At 40.4% G+C, this 24920-nt stretch overlaps 4 protein-coding genes across 8 annotated transcripts; all 4 read right to left on the bottom strand.

Moving 5' to 3' along the window:
* Nucleotides 1-130: 130 nt before the first annotated feature.
* On the bottom strand, nt 131-17870 carry LOC108027824 (dual oxidase). Of its 5 annotated transcripts, XM_050884890.1 has the most exons (11): nt 17779-17857; nt 15570-15688; nt 14723-15115; nt 6157-6237; nt 5608-5957; nt 5344-5548; nt 4392-4795; nt 4059-4336; nt 1011-3867; nt 708-836; nt 131-646 (listed from the first exon to the last, which is right to left on the bottom strand). In XM_050884890.1, the coding sequence occupies exons 3-11, from the start codon at nt 14892-14894 to the stop codon at nt 518-520; spliced, it is 4605 nt and encodes a 1534-aa protein (XP_050740847.1). In that variant the 5' UTR covers nt 14895-15115; nt 15570-15688; nt 17779-17857; the 3' UTR covers nt 131-517. The 5 variants fall into 5 exon arrangements, with proteins under 5 accessions (XP_050740847.1, XP_016954894.1, XP_043950039.1 ...); XM_017099405.2 differs by lacking the exon at nt 15570-15688 and having other exon boundaries at nt 17779-17870; XM_044094104.1 differs by lacking the exon at nt 15570-15688 and having other exon boundaries at nt 17808-17863.
* Nucleotides 8523-10482, bottom strand: LOC108027822 (uncharacterized). Its single transcript, XM_017099403.2, has one exon. The coding sequence runs from the start codon at nt 10455-10457 to the stop codon at nt 8541-8543; it is 1917 nt and encodes a 638-aa protein (XP_016954892.1). The 5' UTR covers nt 10458-10482; the 3' UTR covers nt 8523-8540.
* On the bottom strand, nt 11320-12905 carry LOC108027823 (uncharacterized). The gene has a single exon (XM_017099404.2). The coding sequence runs from the start codon at nt 12877-12879 to the stop codon at nt 11413-11415; it is 1467 nt and encodes a 488-aa protein (XP_016954893.1). The 5' UTR covers nt 12880-12905; the 3' UTR covers nt 11320-11412.
* A 5672-nt stretch (nt 17871-23542) lies between the features above and the next one.
* On the bottom strand, nt 23543-24782 carry LOC108027704 (ficolin-2-like). Its single transcript, XM_017099254.2, has 3 exons — nt 24565-24782; nt 23904-24503; nt 23543-23741 (listed from the first exon to the last, which is right to left on the bottom strand). The coding sequence occupies exons 2-3, from the start codon at nt 24308-24310 to the stop codon at nt 23621-23623; spliced, it is 528 nt and encodes a 175-aa protein (XP_016954743.1). The 5' UTR covers nt 24311-24503; nt 24565-24782; the 3' UTR covers nt 23543-23620.
* Nucleotides 24783-24920: the final 138 nt, after the last annotated feature.

Genomic DNA, 24920 nt, shown 5'->3' with positions numbered 1-24920 from the left:
AATTAAAAAAAGAAAAAATGACTATATGAAATAACTATACTTACTTTCCTCCCCAGATTTCCAGTCCAAAGACCATAAATCTTTTATGTTACATCCCTCCCTTGATTTCCATACAAAAATTCAATGTATCTTTTATGTTTAAAGGTAATTGTAAATTTTTAATAAATAATGTGAACGGTTTACAAAAACTGATAACAAATCATATCTTCAATAAATACACATATACATACATACACATATATAGGTAGAGGCCTTTTTGTTGTTCTTGCTATGGTTGCAGTGATTTTGTTACAATGGGATACATTTTCATAATGCACTAAACAAAACTTGACTAAATTATGATTGTACGATTAGCCTACGATTAAGGGACAGCGTTTTAAGTACGTTTGAGCAGCCGAATTTGCTTAAATTAATGAATGAACCTTAAGAGTACAATTAGATATCGTTGAGAGACAGACAGGTAGGTGGAAAACAGGTTGGGCTGGCAGGTGTACGAATGGGTAGAGCTGGCGCAGATCTATCCAAAGTTCTCGAAGTGGTGAATGAAATAGGGCAACTTGCGCGTTTTGTTAACTTCATCACAGGCAGACATCACGCTTTTGGTCAGCGGACGAGGTCCGCAGGAGAAGACGCCTATTTTGGAGACCTACGAAGTATAAGTGTAATTATATAAGGTGTTACTTTTGTTGAGATCATAGAGAACTCACATAGGAGTGCTTCTTTTGGACGAACTTCAGGAAGCTTGACATGTCTGGGCGACCGAAATGATTGACCGCCTTAAGACCCGTGAATATGGAGGTCTTCGACAGCCGCTGGAAGTGGTTCTCACAGATGTACTGTAACATAAAAAGTATAATTTCAATAAATATTCGAAAAATCCAATCAATAACTCATAATTTGGTACAAAGTCAAGAAATCAATTCCAAAGGTGTCTAAAAGTATGCAATCCAAAAGGAAGACCTTCTTTTCTTGCTGCATACTTCCAGACACCTTAAGCACTTAGTACATACCAGCATTGTCGTTCGCAGGTCGAACTTGTGGAAGAACTGCGTGATGAATATGTGTATCTCGAGCACATTGGTGACATCCTTCTTCTCCACGTCGCGCAGGACGTCGATGAACCACTCGAAGTGCTTGTGCGATGGGCAGATCCACAGGAAGTACACCTTCTTGCAGGCCACGCCCGAGTATCGGTTGGTACTGGTGCCGAAGACCAGATCGTTGAGAATGGAGGCGTACGGGGTGACCCCGATGCCGCCGCCGACCATCACGGCCACCTCGAACTTGTACCAGTCCTGGTTGCCGCCCCCAAAGGGTCCCTCGATGCGAATCTTGGGCTGATCCTCCGGATTGTAGTTGCAGGGATCGAAGTAGTTGCGCAGCTTCCACGTCCACGGTCCCTGGGCCTTGATGTGGCAACTCAAGCAGTTCTCGTGCGGCGCCGAGGTCAAAGTGAAGCTGTGCATCTCATGAGGCCGGAAGGCGGTGCAGGACAACTTCACCCACTGACCCGAAAGGTACTTGAGATTCGGTGGCCTATAGAACTTGATCTTGATCACATCGGAGGGCAGCAGATCCGTATCGATCACATCCAGCGCCATGTACTTGGTGCGCAGCGAGACGATCTTGTCCAGGGTGTACACAATGCCGGGTCCCAGGAAGAACATCCAGAAGCGCGGTGGTCCTGTCAGTCGAGCCAGTCCGTGGATCAAACTCAGCAGATACAAGCCAATGTAGAGGGTGTGCATGTTCCAGAAGAAATTGTAGGCCTTCTTGCGGATCGTAGGATGGGCAAACACAAAGATGATGCACATGATGATGAACAGGAGGACGCCCGTGGTGCCGGTGACCGTCTGGAAGAGCCAGAAGGTGATGTCCGGCTTGTAGTCCGAGGCGAAGTGCACCTCGCGGGTCAGGCAGCGGAGATTCTCGTGCGACTGGGTGGACACATGGTAGAAGTTCACAATGTGACCCACCGTATGCAGAACCGAGAAGAAGAGCGCCGTGCAGGCGGCTATCTTGTGGAACTGGATGTGCGAGTCCAGGGGAATGTACTGCTGGATGGGGAACTCCTTCAGCTTGGTGATCAGATTCCTGGACATGGTCAGCAGCAGCAGGGAGTAACAGAAGGAGAGCGAGGCGGCGGATCCCCTCGTAATGGCTATGCCCACACCCATGATGTGCCGCAGATCCGTGTGCTCCGCCATGAAGGAGTAGTGGATGAAGCGCTCCACGAACAGGACAATGGTGACCACGTAGAAGAGGAATAGGTAGAAGATGTTCTGACGGTTCTCCTCGAGGAACGTGATGTAGGCATCCCACTTGGCCAGCAGCCAATGACGCGGCTTGTCCTGCATGGGTTCGATGTTGAAGGACGTCATCCGGGCCACGTTCGTCGAGGTGTCCAGGAAGTTCTGCTTGGCCCCCTTGCAGTCCAGCCCGATGGCCACAAAGTCACCTTTGTACTCCTTCATCATCAGCTTGAAGTCCTGGTAGGTCAGATGGTTCTTGTGCTCCAATCCGACATCCTGAAACATGCCATCGATCAGCTCGGTTACCTGGTCATCGCCCAGGCTCGTCGTCCTCGCGATCTCCACCAGCGAACGCATCATCTCGCTCAGTTCACCCTTGTCGATGACTCCATTCCGATCATTATCACACATATCAAAGATAATCCTTAGCTTGTCATCTGTCTTGCCCCGGGAGAAGAGGACCACGGTCTCGAGGAACTCCTGGAAGCTGATCCTGCCATCCTGATCCTTGTCCACAATGTTGAACATCTTGCGCACAAACATATCGTTGGGCTTCATGCCCAGGGCGGCGGCAAACTCCGCCTTGGACAGACTGGTTCGCATCACGGTCATCACCTCGCCATCGCTGGAGGCATCCGACCTGCGGCGCCTCTCTCCTGGTCTCAGGCCAAAGGTCAGGGCATAGGCTTCACGGAAGAAGTACTCCAGTCGCTTCTGCCTTCGCTCCCGCGTCTCCGCCCGCGCCAGCATGATGTCCCTGTTGACCTCCATCAGGGTCATCTCCTTCTTGTGCAGCAGCAGGAAATCCTCCAGTTTCTTAACGAACTTTCTGCGTGCTCCATACGATTCCAATTCCAGGACAAGATCATGATCGCTGGGCACTCTGAGCAGGATGTAGGGCTTCTTTTTGATGTGATTCGTGGCCGACTCCTCCACGCTGACCACATCGATGTGCTTCAGGCTGAAGGTGCGCAGCTTTTCACCCTTCCTGTCCACCGTATAGATGGCTGCCTCTGGACCAAACTTAACCGTAACCAGTCGCTTATGGTTGGCATGGAGCCACTCCCTGGCCAGCATCTTGTCCACCGAACCCTTGTGCTGCGGCGCCCTCAGAGCCTCCTGGCGGATCTTAAGCCTGCGGCGCTTGCTGTTCTGCAGCTTAACCACGCAGTAACCGGCTCCTGCACACAGGATGGGCACAAAGCCAAGGAAGACGCACACGTAGATGAACATCAGCTCGGAGCCGGAGAAGTAATCATAGCCCTCCAAATAGGTGCAGGGCTCCAGCTCCGTGGCATTCAGCTGCATGGGCTGCGGGCAGGGGTCTCCGGTGCGCCACATAAACACATCCTTCTGGATCTCATCCTCGTTCACATCCGTACTATTCACTATGATGTCCCACAGAGTGATCTTGCGCAGCTCCTTGATCTCCTCGGGGGTGAAGATCCCATTGCGTTCGTTCTCGAACCAGAAACGATCTGCGTCCCGAAGTCTCATGAACTGCTCCTTGATCACAGCCGTGAAGAATTCTCCCGGCTGGCCATAAGATTCCAACATGCCACCCACATAGACATCCACATCGTCCAGCTGGTTGTCGTAAGCCTCCTTTAACATGCTGAAAGAGAAAGGAGGAGGAGGGTTAATAATGTACTCTTAAAAGCATATCATTATTAAATCATATGTAAAGTTTATGAAATATATTATTTCGATAAATTTCTATATAGATATTTCCTTTTCTGATAATTTTACGACCCTATAAATGCTTTTTGATACTTAATAAATATATTATTCTTTCTGGGTACATACTCCAAGAGCTCTGGTTGCGTTTCAAACAAAGGTGGATTGATGTCCGTCCAGGTCTTGTGCCTCTTCAGACCATATGACTCCCTTGCCGTATTGTAATCCGGCAGACCATTGTCTCTACCCCTCATTATATTAAGAGCTCCCAGATCGCGACGCGTAAACTCCATGGGTCCGAAGAGCTTGTCCCGCACATCTGAGCAAAGAACAGGATCCTCCCGTTCGGATATTTGCGAGGCCAGACCCATCAGTACCTCTTCCACACTGGTGTCAGCGAAAAATCCCTAAAATAAATATACTTTTATAAATAATTTCTTAATTAGAAAACCCAAAACTCACGCTTGAGTCCCACCAAGTGGAGCAAAGTCTGACAGCCGGATAGCCCATGGGCGTTTCCTTAAAGTTGCACTGACCATCTCGCCTGTAAATTCCCGGCGGAATCATTGTGTGGCCAAACCGGAAGGCCGCCGCCTGGAAAATGTGACCGATGCCCGGATGTATGTCCTGCTTGTAGCCCTCGTAAGGTGGCAATGAGGTGCCCAGGAAGGCGGGCAAATACTCGTAGACTATCACGTTCTGCAGACTGGCAATCACCGTGTGACGGGCCCGCTGGTAAATGTCCTCATCACTCCAATCCGGATGCAGGCGCTTGATCCGCTGCGCCAGGGTGTTGTGCCAGCGCAGGAAGAGAATGGCGAAGGACAGGATCGCAGGGTTCTGGTTGGTGCGAGGGTCGCCAAGAACTGGCAATAAATTAAGTTACAAAAACAAAATTATTACATTAATTTAAGCTAATTAAATGATTAGTCACTGTTACAATAATAATTATTACATGTTATCATTTAAATTACATTTGCATAATAATTATATCTTAATAAAAACGTATTACATTTTGGAGTTCGCATTAAATTACTTTAAAAATGCAAAATTTTAAAAAATCTTTGGACCATAAAATAGTGATGATTTCTACGAATTTATACAAGAGAAGTGCTCCTTTACAGAGTTTTCAAATTATAAAAAATTAAATACATGATTAAATATTTATAATATTTTGGAAAAAGTTCTGGAGTTTTGTAGAAATAGCAAAATATCCTAAAATAGTTATAATTTTCTGTTATAATTTTCTAAGACATGTTGTGTCTATCTTTACAAGTACAAAATTCAATTTTAGATGGAAAGCTATTATAATAATAAATGCTATTTAATATTATTTAAACATATAAATAAATTAATATTTAAAATTCTATATTAGATTTTTATTTCCAAATTTAATATTCCTAGGGGAACTCACGGAACAGTCGCTCCGGGCTGAGCATCTTCATGACACTCGGCACCGGGTTGTTGAAGAGTGGCACCCGCATGGTGTTGCGCACCGGGAGCTTCCCGTCCTTCTGGGTGAGCAGGGTGCCGTTGTGGAAGGAGCGCATGGCGTTGAGCCAGGCCTCGGAGGTGCTGTAAATGAAACTGCCATCAATCCAAGCAGTCATTTGATTTATCTGCGGAGTATGGATTCAGTAGTGGAGGTTTTGGCCCGACCGATGAGTGAGCTACCCACCTGTTCCCTGGGCGCATTGGGGCTCTGGCCGGTGTCGCGATCGTAGGCCGCCCGGTGGAAGGGTATGTACTTGTCGCCCCGGCACTCCCTGTCGTACATCTCGTCGCACTTCTCGATCTCGATGCGGTGCATCTCGATGGGGCAGCCGGACTCGGAGGCCATCACAATCTCATTGGCCACCAGTTGGCCAAAGAAGGCCAGCAGTGCGGTGCGGTTGAACTTCGAGCCCAGCCCGTCCTTTCCCCGCATAAACAGCCGACTAAGCCTGCGGGTCGAGGGTCGATTGGCACCTGCCATCGCGTAGACCCCATCGGAATAGGAGGGCGGCGCCTTTCGCACCAGGTGGCTATCTGAGAAATTGGAAAACAAAGGTTAGCTTTCACACAGCTGGCGAATATGGTAATTTCAGGCATTGCGAAAGAATCAATCGATATGCTAATCCAAGTCATCCAACTGATTCTAATTAGAGGCGTAATCGTCTCAACTTGGCCTTTTTCGAAAGTTGTCAGCTGAACGGCAATTCCAGTTTATTATGATAGCTGCACTTACCCACGGATCCCCAGTCGGGATGGGCCAGGTTATTGTACCAGCCATCGTAGCGCTGTTTCTCCGTCTGGCTGTACATTTTCTCTGGAAAACAGATAGTGTGTGACACTAATTACAATTTAATTCATTAAAGCAATTGAACTTAATCTATTTTTGTAAAAGAGAACTGCAGAATATTAGCTACTTAAGTAGTACTAAAAGTTTCTTAACTGAAATTATAGTATCTAATTAAGTTTTGGTGTTATTTCTTACTCTCTTATCACTATTTTTTATATCCGAAATCTATAAAACCTTCACCTAAAAAATCTATTTGCTTTTTGAAAGAATTTAAAGAATAATAAATATATTCAAAAGTAGTACAACCAAGGTGTTGTCTATGACTGCTCTGTTTCCAATTAATTTGCATTTATTTGTGTAAATTCCTTCGGCTTTATGCGTGTAAATAAATTTGAGCTAGTTAAGATCAGAGAATGCCTTAAATGTTCACTTTGAGTTTGATAAATAATTTACGCGTAAGCTTGGCGGTGGACAGTAGCCGGTTTTCAGCAAAGTCAAAGTGATCCGATAAATTGTAGATTGTGATATAAGAAAATGTTTTTGGTTGACTTAGTTTGGTTTTAATTGACTGGAAAATTGATTGACTTGAGGCGGTGGCCGCGGAGATTTGACTCACACCCAAAGGCAAATATGGCTGGCCACTCAGAATGCTTCCAATTTGCATATTCTTCTACAATTTTGTGATTCTAACGAGTTGACCAGCAATTTTGGAATATTATCTACATTCAACTTGTCATCATAAAGACTAATTACAAAACAATCACGGATAAGTTCTAATTGAATTTGACTAATCGCCACACCCGCATTCATTTGTAAAGAATTTTAATCTGTGATCAACAAATGGAAAAATGTCTGTAGGTATTTAGCCTTGCTTAAATTGTATTTCAAATTGTTTAAGTTTTTAATTTAGAACTTCAAATTCAAAATAAACCAAAAAGAACAACATTAAACAACCTTTTTTCTTTTAGCTCAATTAGTAATTACACCCTTTTCGAGCCGACTTTATGATTCACACAAAAAACACGAGTTGTAAAAATAAATATTTGTTAAACAGAAGACACCTTTAAGTGATAAAAATCTGCAAGGCGTAATTGTGCCGACGCTAAACGATATAATTATGGTTTATTTGCGTATAATTGCGATGGGGCGAGGGAAGGTTTACGAGAAACCAGTTCTCAAATTAACAAGCCAATGCCCGCAGCCCAAAAAGAAAACATGCCCAACATTCTAAAAGTGCTTAGATGGAATTCACATAACAGACACTTAAACCAGTTTATTTGCTCATTTTGTTCCTTATAATGTTGCTTTTGTTACGGCATCACACTAGAATTCGACCATAATTCCATTCTGAAAGGAATAAGATGGTTTGTTTGGATTTAAGGGGTTCTTACTCTTCTCAGTGAGCAAACCACGCCAGATATGTGACGTTGACAGCTGAAGGGGTTCCAAGCCGCAGCCACAAGTCATGACTATATTTCGTACCATTTTCGAGAGTGAGTGATGGATGGTTGGATGGCTAGCAACAGCAAGGCAAAAGCAAGAGCAACAATCAACATTAATTTCCAGGTCTGAGATGGCAAACAGAATCAGATCCGGTTAGCCAAAATCAGAGACTCGGAGAGGGGAAGCCTCAGCTGACTCTGACTCTGGCTCTGATCAAGTATATCTATACATCTTATATGTGCACAAGCACTCTGCGTTGGCGTTGTACGGAATGTTGGTAAAAAACAAAAATTACTAACCCACACCTGCGCGCTGAAGAAGCTTCCACATACAAGCTGGTTTTTTTTCCTTTGGAAAACATGCACGACTTCACGGATTCCCCTAAAAAACCAAATACATTTGCACATATATGAACTACTGGTTTTTTGTGCCCAACTTTTGTCGGCGCCATCAATTGTCGCATTGTACTTTCCGTGAGTCTCTCCGCCTGTATTTCCCCAGCTGTTTCGCGTTCGTTTTCTAAGTCTTTTGATTTATACGAGTCCGATACGTCGCAAAATTCACTTTCATCTCGGCTCGTGCGTGACTCGAGCGGCTTAAACAAAAGACGCTGATTTTTTCACGTGGCATTGCATAATTAATTTTCAGAGAAAACATGCAGAGCATCATAAGTAAATGTAATTTAGTACACTCTGAAAACATGCAGGGGTGTAGTAGGGTGATATTTAAGAAAAACTGAGAACGAATTAATCATCAAGTTAAATTAAAAAAAATTCTAGAAACACAGAAGTTCGATTGAAAAAATATTAAAATTATATAAATTATTTGTATATCTATTTTAAATATTATCCTTAAATATTTTATTTATTTATTTAGGTTTCAGTTAATTATAAGCAGTAGCAATACATTTCAATGCGGTAGTTTTGAACGCAATACGCCTGATGTCCGTATCTGTCTGTCCTGGTCACAGGTCCCCCCAGTTTCAGAGACTTCCTCTCACCATTTAGCAGTGTTACAACAATGGTGGCGTCAAAGTTTCCGTCTCCAGGCTTTGTTCTGAGGCGGACCAAAATCTGGGACAGCTTGTAGTCCCCCTTAGTTTCATCTTTCGCTTGATAAGCAGCCCGAACTCTCACCAGTTGCAGTTTTTGACACTGCGGATAGGGCTTGATCAACTCATTTATCCTGTCCACCGCAAAGCGGGCAGCCTCTTGAACGATACTCTTATGAGTGGACATCGTACTTAACTCATTGCACAGGCAGTAGTGTCGCGGTATTTCCACGGAATGGCAAGTCCTGCCCTCAGGAATGGGTAGGAACAGGCTGATCCCACGACTGCTCTCCAAATAGAGCGTTCGGTTCTTCACACTGGCATCGGTTAGCTGATCCAGATTTATCACATCCTTCAGGGTTTCGTGCAGGTCAAAGGTGGTAATGAGTCTCCTGGCGTTGCGCTGAAAATTTGACATGGCTAGGGGGTACTTTCTCTTCATCCATTCCGGATAGAAGGCGATTAACAACGGCTGCGACATTTCATGTTGTCCTGGGGCAGTGCGAGCGAACTTATCGAACCGCAAGCCATGATCCCCCATCAGGAGTATCAGAGTGTGCTCCATTACGCCCTGTTCATAGAGCCTGGTCAATATATTCAAGTACTCTGTGTCCACCAACTTGGCATAGGGAAAATAGTCGTGGATGCCGTCCATGTTCCACAAAAATGAGAAGAATGGAACACGAAGGTGTGGAATTAGCTTCAAGACGAATTCATAATAAAATTCCCCATAGAGGCGATGGCCAGTGCACTTCTGGTCCAACGTGGTGCGGTACCAAGAATGAGATTCGATTTCGAGCATCAGAGGACGCATGTAGATATCGGTGGGCTGCCTTTTGAAGCCCTTCTTTAGGTAGATAAACAATCCAGCTGTATCGGTATCCTCACCAAAGATGGTGAAATAACCAGCCTTCTTGAACTCGTCCCACAAGAAAGTGCAGTTGTCAAAGCTTGGTCTGCCATTGTAACAAGATTCCTCCAACTCATGAACATTGAGACCACTCACCAGGGGCATGAGGTTGGGGTAGGTGTTCAAGGCAATCCTATTGTAGCCCCAGAACTCGGTGTGTGGTGAGGGTAGGTGCTCGACAAAGTCGGCCACTTGGTGAAAGTAGCGAAGGTAGTGCATATGAGAAATGGAATCCACACCCAAGATCATCACGGAGAGCTTTTCCTCGAGGGCAGACGCATCTAAAGCCTTGGGCGGGGTTGGCAGAAAGTACAGGACGTCGTGGAAAATGAGCCTGCCAAAGTCCACCCAGCACCAAGTACGAATGTTTTGCTGACCAGCTCCCACCTCAAGATACCATGATCCTTCGTTTAGCTTGAAAAACCTAAAAGACTTGTATCTGTTGTGTGCGTCGTCAACCCTCAAAAACTCCCGATATAGGCAGGAGACATCTTTCCATCGCCTCACCCGACAACATGAGAATAGATCAGTCTTCGATATGTTTCGCCTGAGATAATTCCTACCTTCCTTAGACTCGGCTATCATCAGCTGGGTCATTCGGCAAGCAATTGGCTCAATTGGATCCATAAAGTTCTTTGCGAATTCCGAAATCGCTGCCGTCGAACCTATACGACATCCAGTGGTATTGACGAATAATTCATCCTCTTCGACGATTGATATTTGGGTCACTTCACTTATAATTATGTCTTGGTTGCTATCGAAAAGGGAGGTGAGCATTAAATAGCACAGAACCGCGAATAGAAAGATGCTAATAAATCGACTGGCAATTAGCTTTCTCCGCATTAGTTTTTCTCTTTAGCTTATTTACTTAAAAGTTATGTCAGTCCTTTATCCAGCCTACTGTGAGGTAATAAAACATTATGTTCTAGACATATTTCAAAATTTTTATAGTGGCTTGGCTATTAATTATATTATTATATTATAATTATATAAATTTTGTCTTATGAACTTCTCTTTATTTTTCTCTTGAAAACTGAAGAACAACTTTCCCTTTAGGTGTCCAGCAAGTTTGTTAAAATGAACACTAATTATGGAGGACGAACAAAATAATGAATGTACAGATACTGGCATCTATTTGTTAGCTGTTAATTGGTTGCCAAATCTGACGGCTTATAAGAATGCGCACATGACTTAATTTAATTTTACAATCCCCTGCGAGTTTGCGCCCCGCCAGTATACTTGAAGTCTAATGAATCCCAAAGAATTTATTTTATCTCTAGCGGCTTAATTAAGAGTTGCGTTTCGTTCAGAATGCAGTCATTCCTAAATTGAAGTTCTAGTGAAACACACCAATGTATCCGTAGAATTGTAGTTTACACGATGTTAATGATTCAGTTGCTTGGTTTGATTTTTTCCACCGCTTCGCTTTGGGCACTTCTATTTCGTTAATCAAAATACCATTTGCCTAATTAAAAATTCCAGTATTGGACATAGGCATTCCTAAAAGACGAATGATGATTATTATGCTCATGAAGAATACAGAACTAGTGATATAAATAAACGGGGAACTTTTTCGGGTTTTAATTGATGGCTTACTTTCTTTGGAAAAAACACTTGAAATGTGCTAAATAATTATGGTGATTTTTAGTACGATGGGAACTACCCGAAAAAGAATTTTCTTGGCACGTAATAAATAAAAAGAACATTGAAATTAATAAAAATTTTTATTACATTTTAAGAATATATACAGAATATATCTTTTGCATTTGAAAACATGTAAAATGGGGAACTATCTTTTCTATTTATCGTATATCTCGTGGTTTATCAAGATGGGACTACTTAACTTTCCCCTTACGAATTGAATAAACTTATTGTCATTTGCAATCGGTAGTGCATCCCAATCAACAGATGTTTCATGCAAGTAGATTTTGATCTTTCGGCTACTAAACAATCGAGTTGCTTCTGATACAAATTCTGAGGTTATTGACAGGGAATGAGACGCACTAAGTACACTTAAAAGCGGGCAGCCCATCAGAAGCGCCAAAAGCTGATCGTTGGTAACAGTTGGCATGCATGTGTCCAGTGCTTCCAGGTTTTTTAACTTTAGTAGGCTTTCCAAGGGGACTGTTTCGCAGCTCACAGAAAGTTCCCGGAGCGAAGAAATCTCGCAAAGATGCTGTACTTGCTCAGTTTTCAAAATGAATCCCGTCAAAATAAGGCATTCCAACGGAGCACCAGTTTTATTAATCATTCCCTCGATGAAACTCGGTCTTATTGAGTCCGTATGCCACAACTGCAAATGCTTCAGCTTGGGCAGCTGGCAGACGATCTCGTAGGCAACAGAAGATACCTGCAGTCCTTCTCCAAAGACCAGACTTTCCAGCTGGCGACAGTTCGTCACAATTATCCTAAAGTTTTCCGTGGTGAGGTTATCGATGAATTGGCCCACGTTAAGGTGACGCAACTGCTTCATATTCGTGCAACAATCGACCAAACAATTTGCATCCAGTGCCGGAAGGCACTTGATCTCTAGAAATTCCAAATTTTTCAGAACATGCAAGCCGTTTAGCTTATAATCTCTTGCCTCCAACTTTAATTTCTTTAGGCATGGCAGTTTCAGTAGGCCAAAGACGAAGTCCCTGTAGATCTCAGGACTGGCAAAGTCCAGATAGACGTGCAACGACGTCAGATTCTTCAATTGCTGCAGATCGAACCACCTGGTCCGTCGAATTGCCATTTTAAGGTATTGCAAGTTGGGGCAGTACCTCCGCAGTAGCCACAAGTGCTGATCGCCATTGGCCTGAGGATCGAGTGATGACTCATAGCTGAGCACGTTCTCTCCAACGATTTCGAGTAAATTATGCAGATCCGTTTCGTCGATATTGGTAGTGCCACTTTCCGTAAGGTGTTTGTACCTCTTATACAGTAAGTCATGGAAAACAGTTTTAAGATACCGATTGGAGGTGGCCACTTGCAATTGATCTCTCAAGCTGAGGTAAGAAAATACAACTACCCAGCAATCAGTGTTCAGTGCGAAGATAGTTGTATCTGAAAAATGGATGTGTTGATTTTCCCGGGAATTTTCTGTTACCGAAGCCGGAGAGTCATCCTTCTTTAATCGTATGGCTACAAAAGCATTTTCCGAAGCATCTTCTTCGGTTTTTCTCTTTGTGCCCGCGTTTAGATTCTCTTCTGATGCGCAAGACGAAGCTTTTTCTGCATTACTTTCTCGTTCTCCAGAAGCTTTGCCAATTCTTCCGCTCATTTTCGAATGATCCGAACGCCTTGAAATTCGCGGTAGGACTGAGGCGGATTGTTTTGTTGGCCAATACTTTGATGGCGAGAGTGCAGATATAGTATGTGGGGTATTCCCCAGTTTAGCTTTTAACAACCAGAATGTTTATCAGCAAAAGCAAAAAAAAAACACTCAAAGTTTTCTACTTATCTTTCACATAAATATAAAAAAATACCCCTTGAAAAAATATAAACAAATAATGATAAGAAAAAGCTCCTTCTGAGGCAACGATCATAATCAAAATAATTGCTTGAATGAAAACGTGTATGGACAATTTAATCGGGCTGGGAAATATATATACATTCTGAGTCTGATAACGAAAATGCGTCATACCTTATGGTGAAGAGCTTTTATTATATTTATGGGAGCCCGACGCATCAGTCTGCGTTAGTTTGCCTTCAGTCTTCGTTCTATATTTTCGGTATAAAATTGAAAATTGCTGGAAATATTTTGTAATGTTCTTGTGCACTTCTTACTCCCAAGTCACCTGGAACTCCCTATGGCACATTCGATATATTCAATCCGAACTGAAACAATAGACCTTGGAGAATGCTAATAAAATTGATGAAAGGAAAACAAAATGAAACAAATTATGTGCTGCGAACAGCCGGGTCGAATTAAATGTTCGACTTCCCCAACCCACCTGCTGGGATCTGAGACCGGGGATCGCTAAACCCGTCGATATTTTAATCAGCAGAGGGCACGAAGACAATCTCACCACGGGGGTGGCGTTTCGCGTTTGTTGGCCGTAATTTCATTACGCTAAATATTGCAAAATAAAAGTACAAAATTGGATTTCTGTTCATAATTCAGATGATAGGCAAAGTAGCAAAGCAAAAAAGTTTGAATCGCGGCAAAAATTAAATTAAAATGCAAAAATGAGAGGAAGCTAACAAATCATTCGGTAGAGGAGGAGGCAAAGCCAGTTGATCGTGCGTTGACATTTGACTCGGATCGAGCATCGAGCCACGCCCCTCGCCACTGCACATGCGGTACGTGCCAGTGCCGTCAGACATCGTGGAATCTATAGCTTTCTGCCCCCTGCCGCTTCGCCCAAAGTCTATTCTTTTGACTTGGAAAATTTATACTAAGAAAAAATACTAGGGAATAAGATTCTTTTAAATTTTTCCCTTTAGCCATTTAAAAAAAAAAAAACATTCGTGAACAAAGGCAAAATAATTGAAGCACTAAAACTTTATAATCACCACAATATTATTAATATTTAAGCTCAATAATGTACCCTTTCCAAACCATATAGACTATATATTACTATTTTTAACTGTGCATATATAGAGGTTTTTTTTATGAATAATAAACTGTGAGTGGCGGGATCTAATCGGTCATTTTGAAGCCACGAGATCTTGGCACGTCTGGCGATCCCAATGCAAGTCGTCTGGGAAATGACGTCAATTTTAACCAGGTAGTATTTACTGAGTTCAGATATGATGGGTTTATTTGCCTTAAAAGTCGTTACTTGTAAACACTACTCATTGCTTGTGCATCTAACATAGAATGGAAACTCCTTATGATAGATTTAAATATATTTCTGGATGACAAATGCTTATTTGGGATACTTAAGATACGACTAAGTAGAGAAAGTAAGTTGGAGCCTTAAGAAAGTAAGTAGTTATAACCTTTTTTTATTACTTACATTTTTAATTGAATTCTTATTTTTTATTTAATTTTTCCCATGCCCTACCTAAAGAAATGTTTCCTTATGGACACGAATCATGTCTATATGCAAATAAACCTAATTGAATTGAATAGCCATACAATACTTAATATGGGGAAGTGTTAGGTCTTAGGTACTCACCATAACAATGCACTGGGCCCAGATCCAGAGCGAGACTAATCAGCAGCAGCAGCAGGGCTCCTCCGCAGGTTGCCCCGGGCACAAAATGACGGAGCCGAGGTTTTTTTGGTCCGGGACATGGATCTCGATTTTTGCTTGCTGCCCTCTGAGGGGGCGCACTTGGAACACTCATATTGATTGCAAACAATTTCTTTTTTCACGTATATTGCTCGATTGTTCGCTATTGTATTGTTAAATTAATTAAGTAAACTAACACTTGCGGGTCGGGTTTGACTTTGAGGGTATGGGCTTAGCTTTGCATTATTTCAAGTTTCATCACAGCGGTTCGGTTGAACATTTGGTTCGCACTTTAATTTTTACTCAGCTGAGATCCCATGGTTTCCTCTTATTGCACTGGAAAACGAGACAAGCGAATTCTATGAGACATGAATAACCAAAAAATGCAGTGATTCATGCGGAGATTCACACTCTTTGTTTTAACTCATCTAAAGATTCACTTTGATTCTCGTTTAAAAAGCTTGCGGTCGCTTCTTTATCGATGAGATTAGCATAAAAACTAATGAATTTGTTTAAAATACATTTTTCGCTGATAGTCACTTGCTCTTTGATTTTAAATAGCAAATAAACATGGTTTTATTAAAGGTTTTTGGATGTTAAATGTCAGAAAAAAAATTACAAAACCCGAGATAATTTTGTCAACATTTAAATCTTTAAATTCGTTAAAAACAATTAAGCCCAAAAATAATCATTATTCTTGAAGAAAACGTATTTTTTGTATATAATTTGTAATGGATATAGAAAAGAAACATATTCATTTATGATTAGACCACAATAAAAATATCCTTACCTAACATTTAACTATTTTTTGCCGTATAACCGCATTTTTTAATGTATCTATTTCTGCCAATTCGCCCATTAATTTTATTTAGGATTTTTAAACACTGCAAACTGACTCGACCGCAAGAGCTTTGGGTAAATAGCGAAATGGTTCGTTAATGTTAACCAATTAATTAGATTGCACAAAGTGAGGCGAACAAATAAAATCGCATTTACACAATGCAACGCTGAAGTATGGCCAAGTAAATGGCCAAATGGCAAGAGGCGGATAACAGTGGAATTACCCACAAAGCAATTGACCTTCTGGGGGCCTGCGAGCCCACAAACGACAAACAGATTCCATTAGTCATAATCGACAATAGTCGAGAAAGAAGCCAAAAAAGATACAAAACGGAAAACATCGAGAAGCATACAAATAATGTATGTGCTAGGCAGTAAAGCGAAGATAAAGCGAGGTAAAAAACATATAAAATGCCATTGCACAACTGCAAACAATTAACATTACAGCCGCTGCAGAGTGCTACAGCTAACAAAGTCATAAAGACAGGCACCCCCCTCTCCCACCCACCACTTGACATTTTTCCGCCCCCCCCTTGCAAGTGGGAGTTATTAGGTGACGGAGCAGGGAAAACTCTTTCCATGCGGTAAAAGCTGCATCCAAATGGTCGAAATGCTCGAAAATTGGGGGCGAGACGCTGGCCAAAAGCAAAAGACAAAGAGGTCCGAGGAGCGAGAGGGAGAGAGAAAGTCCAGAAAGCGTGGAGGACTGAACGGCAATAATCACTTTGAAATTACGGTACAACACAAAAGATGGTTTTTGTGGTAAGAAGAGGCCAAAAGCCTTCGCTTTCGGTAGATTAGCCACAGCCCCCGGCAGTTGCGCATTAATTAATAAACATTTCTGCGGCTAATTTCAGAAATTGTTGGCCAAAGTTCAAATAAACTGCGTAATGGTCAGAATTCCCATTGAACAACAGGCTTCTCTGACGCAGTCCTAAAACCAGAATCTGTCACTATTTAAACAACATAAAAAGTCAGCAATTCGCAAAAAAAAGTAAAGGGGTCAGTTCACTTTTATAATGATCACCCGAAAATAAGCGGAAAGTATAGATTGAAGACTTCACAATTTAAAGTCTTAACTTTACAGTTTGCTTTTACAATATTATTAATTTTAAGCCAAACAAAATAATTATAAAGAAAATTGCAATATTATTATTTTAAATGTAAGGAATTACATTTAATGTATATAAAATTAAAATACAGATTCAATACTAAGTAATTTAAACTTTTTTTGCTTCCAGTTTCTTAAAACAAAAAGTAATGTTAATTTTAATTTATTACATGTCAACTATTATTTATTTAACCATAATAAAAATAAAAATTCAAAAATAGAGAATTTAAAGTGTTTACTCTACAATTGGCATCAAAGGTACAGCTTTCGCATAAGTCAAATTTATTTTTAAAAATATTTATTTTAAATTAGTTACAATTTGCTTGAATGTATGAATTACAATAAAAGTAATATAACAATAGTTGCTTTTCAATGACTGTTTTCTGTTGAAGCACAATTTTTTCTTTCCATAGTTTGTTTTGCAATTTTTTTTAAGTCGCAGTCTAGACTTACTAATGCCCTGTTTTGCTCATTTTCGAAGATTTCCCTTTAATGAGCAATTTTTGTTTTTGGACCCTGGAACATATTTATCTTTAATATTTTCTTAGTCACCCGAAATTGCGAAAAAGCCCATCTTTTGTTGCACGGGAGGCTGTGGACGACTAGAAGAAGCTGCTGAAAAAGCAGCAAAAAATTAAACACGAAAATAAATTAAATTCATGAACGAAAACCTAAGCAAAGCCAAGACGGCGACGAAGCAACGGACAAAGAAGACTCGGAACTCCAAAAGGGGATCCAAAAAAAAAAAAAAATTACCAACACACAGAGAAACTGAGCCAGTGACAGAGAGGGTGAATCGTTTATTTTCTGGGTGCGCAAAAGAGACAGGCAGCTCGAAAAAAAAGATCCACAAAAAGTATCCAATGATCTCCGGAGGTGGGTGTTCAATGTTTATCGGGTTTTTGCACTATTTTCCAAACAATTTGAGCAATTTCGCCTGGCGACGGCCCCAAAGACCCGCACACAGAGCCACGATAACGGTGAAGAAGACGGCGCATGCGCGACACGTTTCAGCGTTTCACATTCACTCTCGTCGGCGTTCGCTCACCAGCACACCGTACACCACACACCACACACACGAATCGAATCCGCCTCCGAAATGAGGGCTCCAACACACGTCCGCAGCGGCCAAGAGTTCGTTCGAAACTGAGTCCAGCTGTGCGGGGGACCCTCCACATTAGAGCTCGAATCGGTCCGCGATGGAACCGGTTATGCACTGAAAAGATATCTTTGGAGCCCGAAAAAATCAGAATTTCATTCCGTAGATGGGGACCTACTTTATTAAATTCCTCAAAGTGTTTTATAAACTTAAGCTTCAGAGAATAATCTTATAACTCTGAAAATATCTGAGTTCGATGCCGTGGGAAATATAAAAAAATTCTATGGAATGCTATTGCAAGTTTGAGTTCGATTCCCTAGGAGGTTGGTATGTTTCATCATTTTTATGTTAAGTTCATAAGTATTTCTTATTATTCCTATTGTAAACTGAAAACGTACAAGTTCGGTGACGTAGGGCATCTTTACATTTTTACTTTAAATATATTAAATGCCTAAATATTTTTTATTTTTAATATCACACAATGCTGCTAAGGGCTGTAAATTAAGTAAAAGATACTATAAAAGTTACAGACCATGCTTCTTAATAAATATAATTAAACTCACTTAACAGTATTTTGGATTTTTCTTTCTCACCCTCTTTTTATTAAGACAATTTTTTGTCTCAGTGTGGTCTCTCCCGCTCTTTGGGCCTCCCGAACCGCTGCTCCATTTCGCTTCGGCTCTCGGGATCTGGGGACTGGGACTTGGATCCCATGCCATGTCCGCCTCCAAATGAGTTCCGTCATATCTGACATGACGACGTGTCGAATTAATCATCCCCGTGTCGCTCGCCCTTTCTCTCGCCGCATAGCGGGAATTTCCCAGCCTGGCGGATGCACTGCAACCGGGTGGCAGAGAGATCGGGCGAGAGAGTTCCATCTTCAATCGGTTACCTCGGGCGCTCTTGCGGTTAATTGAGTGGTAAAAACCGGCACCCATGCCGAGAAGAGTTCCTGTCTTGGGCCCGTGAGAGATGCCAGCGGTGGGATCTTGGAGTCGTGTGAATGGACGGCCAGGTATTACCCAACTCTATTTGATTACACGAATTTGCATACTAATTGGAGTGGCATAAAACTAATCTGATGGGTATTAGGTTTTTATGAAGTGGAACTTGTGGTTCTGGGCACAGGGGTCCATATAAGGCATTTATAGAAAATATTGTCTTTACAAAGTAGTAGTAGTAGTAAAAGAGTTTTAGATATGTGGTTAGCTTTTAAATATTTTTATACATTATTTTGCCATTTTAACCCGTGTATTATCTTTTTCTGTATTATCTGGTGTTCTGAAATACTTATGAAGTGTTAGGATATTATTTATTCTACTTATTGTTTTAGGATTTGAACTTATGTATTATCAATTTTCAGTTTTAGGATCGTTACATTTAGATGCATAGATAGCACAAGTCTCTAAGATATTCAATCATGCAACGATTGAGGTCTGAAACATTTAACCATTGTCCAGAGACATTATTTAAGTCAAGTTCTCTATGAGTATGTCGACAGCTCACTTACCTTTGTGGCCCCATACTAGCCTCTTCGATCTTTGTTCGGATGTCAGTCAATAGTCAGAAGTCGTCAAATGCTGCTCCATGCAGTGCAGCTGTGCACATTAAAATCAATTAAGATTCTTATTTATCTTGGATTCGAGCCGGGCTTAACAAGTGCAGTCAGGCATTTAGCAGAACGGGCGCATCGATAAATATTTATTATTGCAAGAGAACGAACTAAGCTCACTTTAACACGCATGGAAAAACAAAAAAATACATATTTCTAACATTTAAGTGCACTTCAAATGAATTACATAGAAGAACAAAAAGTGATTCAAGCGTTTCATGCTCGATCGTCATTAAAAAAAATCGAAAAATGTATTGAAAACACACGAGCATAAGTTGAGAACTCGAAACACCAAAGCAATGCGGTTGGCTAAGTAATTAAATTAATTAATTTTTATGTGCTGCCGATTGTCGTTGAGTGTTGATTTATCTGTGCGTGCAATGAGGCAACTTGTAAATGATTTTTTCGCGATGAGGCCTTCCGAGCCAACAATTTGAAGTTGACTGAGTTAACTTGATATCTGCAGCTGTGGGCTGTTTATGGATTCAAAATTGACAATTAACCATTTAACGTCCGATAATTTGAAATAAAAACAGACAGTTAAAAAAAGTTGATAATAAAAAGTTTTATATTAAGAAGATTTTCCTGTTATAAAAATATTTAAAAAAGTTATAGTTTATTGAAATAAGATAAACAAAATAATAGAAATAAAATTTAAGAATGGCATTTTCTTTTGTTTTATTTTCTCATAAAAGAGGGATACAATTTTATTTACTTTAAACCACTCTACTATTTTAAAAATTAAATAAGGAAACATAAATGAAATTTCATTTTCAATCATTTTGACCTAAGCTTTTTCTAGAAAAAGTATTTTCAATCTGTCATAACTATTTTCTCAATTATTTTTTAAAATTACATATATTTAATATTTAACTACATTGTGTAATAAAGTCAATCTTTTTATAGCCCATTCCCGGCAAACCCAAAATTTGACGTAGAACCAAGTTCATTTTTGTGTTTAGAACCGAAGTTTCGAGCACCCACTCGTAGACTTAATGGTACTACCAAGCCCAAAACACTTTCGGCCTCAACAGCAATTACGTGTTCTAAACAAGCTCTCCAGCAGCCCCACAACAATTTACGCACTCAGAACAATCAAAAAGTGGAAGACAGCAACAATGATATCGCATTCCTGGGCTCTGTATCTTGGCCACAAAAGTGAAGGGTATAAAAAATGGGCAATAGGTTCAGTGTTTATGTGAAATGGCCGGCAAATATTCGAGCCACATTAATAATTAATTTATCTTGCTCAGCAAAATAAAATCCAGAGCAACAACAACAAAAATTTTAAATGGTTTAACAACTTTCACGGTAAAAAAACGCCAAAAAAAAGAGCAATTTATGAGTAAGGCACGGCTACGCATAGCCAAGTAATTGATTTCTTACAGCTTGGATTTCGATTTCGATACAATTTCAATTTCAATTTCAGCTACGAAAAACATAATTTTAATGGCTTGCAAATCGAGAGCGAGCGAGACCGAAGGTCAGGCCAAGCCAGTTGACAGCGACAACGCACAATGCGGCCAAATAAAAATAGTAATAATAATAATCGGACAGGTGACAATAATGAGAGCAACAAAAACCCCTTGTGAGGCCTGTGTGTGTCGGCCCAGTAAAATGGAACACGCGCCATTCAAAACCGACAACTCTGCGATTCGCCAGCAAGAGTAAGTCAAAGTTAAGGCAAAACGCATTAAGCATACGCACCGTGTGACGGCCGTTTTCGAACGGAGAGACATTGAGCTTGGGCAAATAAGTAAACTGAATTAACTAGTCACTAGTAGGTAGGTAGCTGCAACTGGTAGCCGTGTTAGTCTGGCTTGTTAGCAAATAGTTTCAGCTCGGAGTTGGTAGGTCTCACAAATCAAGTGCATTTTCCACTAATTGGATTCTTTGATCAAAGTTGATTGAGTTACACTAAAGAGGCTTAAAACCATTGGTTATTTAGGGCTTAGGTGGCATTAACTATAAGGAAATTTTAAAGTTTGCTTTTAAGCCCAAAATCTTGATAAATATAACATGTTTTCTTTATTAGCTTATGTACTATGCATAAAAGTCTGGGAAACAGTGAGAAACTGCATGCATAACTCCATCTCTCGCACTACCTTTGGCTAAGTGACGGGTACGTAATATTGGACCTTATCGACTAGATAGTTCTTTTTGCTTTTATTTGGTTTTGCAATTTATTCAATGAAGAATATCTTAATATAAAGGTGTTCCTCCAAAACAGCTATTAAAGAACCCCTTACATTTTCCCACAGTCATTTCGAAATGTAAAACTAACGATTAAGCTCGAAATGGGCCCAAAGACTTCACTCCAAGTTCGAACCCATCCCATATCCATGGCACTGCACTGAAGTGCGATTCCAAGGTGCACTTGTGGCCCACTCCCAGCACAAGTTAAGCGCCCTGTTTGAACAAGTGCTGGAGAATTCGTTTCCTCAATAGAGCTTTTCGCTTTTATGTTCAATTACTTGTATTAACCCATTAACACACTGAGCTCATGCCTAACTATAAACCCAAGCCGGGCAATCATACAATGTAGGTAGAAATGACAGCAAAAAATAATAAGTTAAACAAGTTCCCTTTCACTTGCATCTCATATCTAATGAGCGATGTTTCGTGAAGCCCATTTGTGATACATGTATTTCTAATGCAATTTAACCATAAAAAGTTGCGCAGACGGCTTCTAAAAACATCTCAATCTCCAAAGGCATTCCGATCGCCGGATCTCGAGGAGGAAGGAGGGGAAATGCCAACTGACACACAACGCGCATGCGTACGTGATTTTGGATTTAATTAACTTTGGCTTGGCAACACACAGCCCCCAGTACGTTTGTATCCATGGAGTTTGTGTAGTACACATGTTGGGTAAGCTGAAGCAGGTGAGGCGGCATTAAGGTGAGACTAAGACATTGACTTTGGTAATGAAAATACCAGCCTAGCCCGGTGCAGTTCAGTCGGTCAGCCCTTCATGCAAGAATGCCCCAAGTGAAGGATAACCAGGTAGTACCCACAGAGTCTTAAACATCCCTCCCTCATATTCGAAGCGGCGAATAGGTGTAGCTACCAGGTGTTAATAATACCTATAGAATTTGCAAGGTCAGTGCGATAAATTTCAAAAATATATTAAAGACCATGTGTCCGTTTAAGCAGAATTTGCAGAATTTTACTGCCATTACGCTGTAAATGCAGCCCACTTTGATTTACGTTTTGTTGAACTTTAAATACCCTTAAACTAGTGGATTACATTTAAGCCAAGCGTTAAAGTAATAATTTAAATACATAAACAAATGTTTAAATACAACAGAACACTTTTTTTTTGGTTGCTTATAATGTATAATGATACATTTATAATGAACCTCCTAAAGTAATATGTTGCCGAAGATAGGGTATACAAACATTATTTGAACTGTTTAACATTGCCTTTGATGGGCATTTGATCTTAACGGACATATGAGTTAATGTGCTCAGTTGGTGATGTCCGACACTATAAAATCAAAAAAATTAATAATTACTATTTTATACTGATACATTGAAATGTAAGATTTATAATATATTGAAATATATTATATAAAAACATTTAAAGTATTAAAGTTTTTTAAACAAAATATTTTAGGTACCATATTTTCAGTTCTTTGTGCTTTGTATTTTAATAGAAGTAAACAAATTTGATTTTACACTGGAGATGAAATTATATTTGAAAACGCCATTTTTTGTGTGCGGCCATTTCTATCATCGCAATTGCAATTTTTCGAAAATGCCTATAAGTGTGCTACAAAATTTACTTAAAGTTTATTTAAAATTAACTTTGTTGAAAAACAGATTAAAAACTAAAAGAACTGAGAGAAGGGTAAGTTAGATTTGTAAAACATTTGTACTTGATCATGTTAGCATTTCAGATAACTTTTATCTCTGGACACTTTATTTATTTTCTTATTATTTTCCGCGGTTTGTTTTGACCTTTATCTTATCATAAGAGATACATATAAGAGGTAGTCATAGTTGTTGATAATAAAAGCTTAAAAACATTTTTAATAAATATTTATTTAACTTATATAGTAATAAGGAAAAAAAACAAAATAAGTCGCATAATAAAAATTGTATTCTTTTAAACTACTTTTTATATTTATTCAGTTGTTTACAACTATTCATTTTAGTTTTATAAATTAAATTAATTTAATTAGTTTTTGGACGGATCATCATTGTGGCACGTCTCAGAGAGCTTTCATGTCCCGTAAATGATTTCCAGTTCAGTCCTTTTCCAAACGTAATATCGCCATATTTTCCAGCTAGATTGCTAAAATAATAAGATTTATATTAACATTTTGACTCTTAAGAATTAAATTAAGTTGTTTAATTCTAAAGTTATTGTTGATGTTTATGTAATTATCATTTTGGCATAATTTAAGATGAGTTTAATTGGATTGTCCTATAGATGAGATGATTTTTCTTCTCATACCTGGTATGGCATGATTTGTACCACCAAGCGCCTGTAAAAGATTGTGCACAATTCCTGGAATCTACGTCGTTTTTGCGATCTTTAATGGAAAACTTCATGCCCAAGTGATAGGTAAGTGAATCGCCGGCGTCTCCAGAAGGCGTTCCCACGGTTTCCAAGGTATAAGCACTGCTCTCTGGTCCGATTCTAAAGTTGCTATACAACTCATAGGCCTGCTCTCCCTCCGGGGATTCCATAACAACCAGGAGTTCCTGCTGCTGATAATTGGTCATGTGGTGCAGTTTGTCCAGGCCCAGGAAGTACTCGTTGCTCAGATCGCCAAAGCCGTGCTTGTAGTCACTCCAATCGCGGTAAAAGTCCTCACTTCCATCCCTTCGGCGCAGGATAATGGTCCAGCCTCCGCCCATTCTAAACTGATCGCAGGCCACTTCAAAGGAGCTTCCACTGTACTCCGGCACAAGTATCGTACGAATGGAACTGTTTTGTGAACCCCGTAAGGCTTCAAAACAGCTGGAGGGCACAGGATCGACCTTGTTTAGAAAGGGGTCAAGATTGGTGTTCAAGTCTTCCAAAAGATTTGCTTGGCGATCTTGCTCCGTACTAGCAATATTCAAAATTTATGAATTTGATAAAAAATTTGGAATTTGATAAAAATACATACCGTATAGCTGCCACTTGTGAATCAATTGATTCTAGATTTTCACATATTGTGTATAGGGAACACACTTGTCTTGCAACTTGGCCGCCCGACGCCCTTAAAATTAATAGCGAAAATGTTATTCCTTATTATTTTTTTCGAAAGGGGAGTGTAGAGTAAAGTATAGTAATGTGACGAACACGTAAAATCTCACATATGAAGTCACGACAGAAATTCGAAATAAATTTTGTCGTCCCCTCTTATCGTGTTGACAATGTAATATTAATAAAAAGTAATTTGTTTGTGAGCAAATAAGCAAGCCTATTCAATTTATTTGTATTTCTCTTGAAAAGCTGTAAGATTGAGCTCCGTTAGAATTT

This window comes from Drosophila biarmipes, chromosome 2L (genome assembly GCF_025231255.1).
Source record: "Drosophila biarmipes strain raj3 chromosome 2L, RU_DBia_V1.1, whole genome shotgun sequence".
Taxonomy (NCBI): Eukaryota; Metazoa; Arthropoda; class Insecta; order Diptera; family Drosophilidae; genus Drosophila; species Drosophila biarmipes.
The sequence above is the reverse complement of the archived record's forward strand: the minus strand, read 5'-3'. Positions and strand labels throughout refer to the sequence as shown.

Excerpts from the sequence above, each read along its gene's own strand:
- LOC108027822 (XM_017099403.2), bottom strand. The coding sequence starts at position 10,457 with ATGCGGAGAAAGCTAATTGCCAGTCGATTTATTAGCATCTTTCTATTC.
- LOC108027823 (XM_017099404.2), bottom strand. The coding sequence starts at position 12,879 with ATGAGCGGAAGAATTGGCAAAGCTTCTGGAGAACGAGAAAGTAATGCA.
- LOC108027824 (XM_017099405.2), bottom strand. The coding sequence starts at position 14,894 with ATGAGTGTTCCAAGTGCGCCCCCTCAGAGGGCAGCAAGCAAAAATCGA. Across the intron at positions 5,549-5,607 it reads CCAATGCGCCCAGGGAACAG|ATAAATCAAATGACTGCTTG; the intron begins GTGGGTAGCTCA and ends CATACTCCGCAG. Across the intron at positions 647-707 it reads TCCAAAAGAAGCACTCCTAT|GTCTCCAAAATAGGCGTCTT; the intron begins GTGAGTTCTCTA and ends TATACTTCGTAG.
- LOC108027704 (XM_017099254.2), bottom strand. The coding sequence starts at position 24,310 with ATGGGCGGAGGCTGGACCATTATCCTGCGCCGAAGGGATGGAAGTGAG. Across the intron at positions 23,742-23,903 it reads TACAAATCATGCCATACCAG|CAATCTAGCTGGAAAATATG; the intron begins GTATGAGAAGAA and ends TTATTATTTTAG.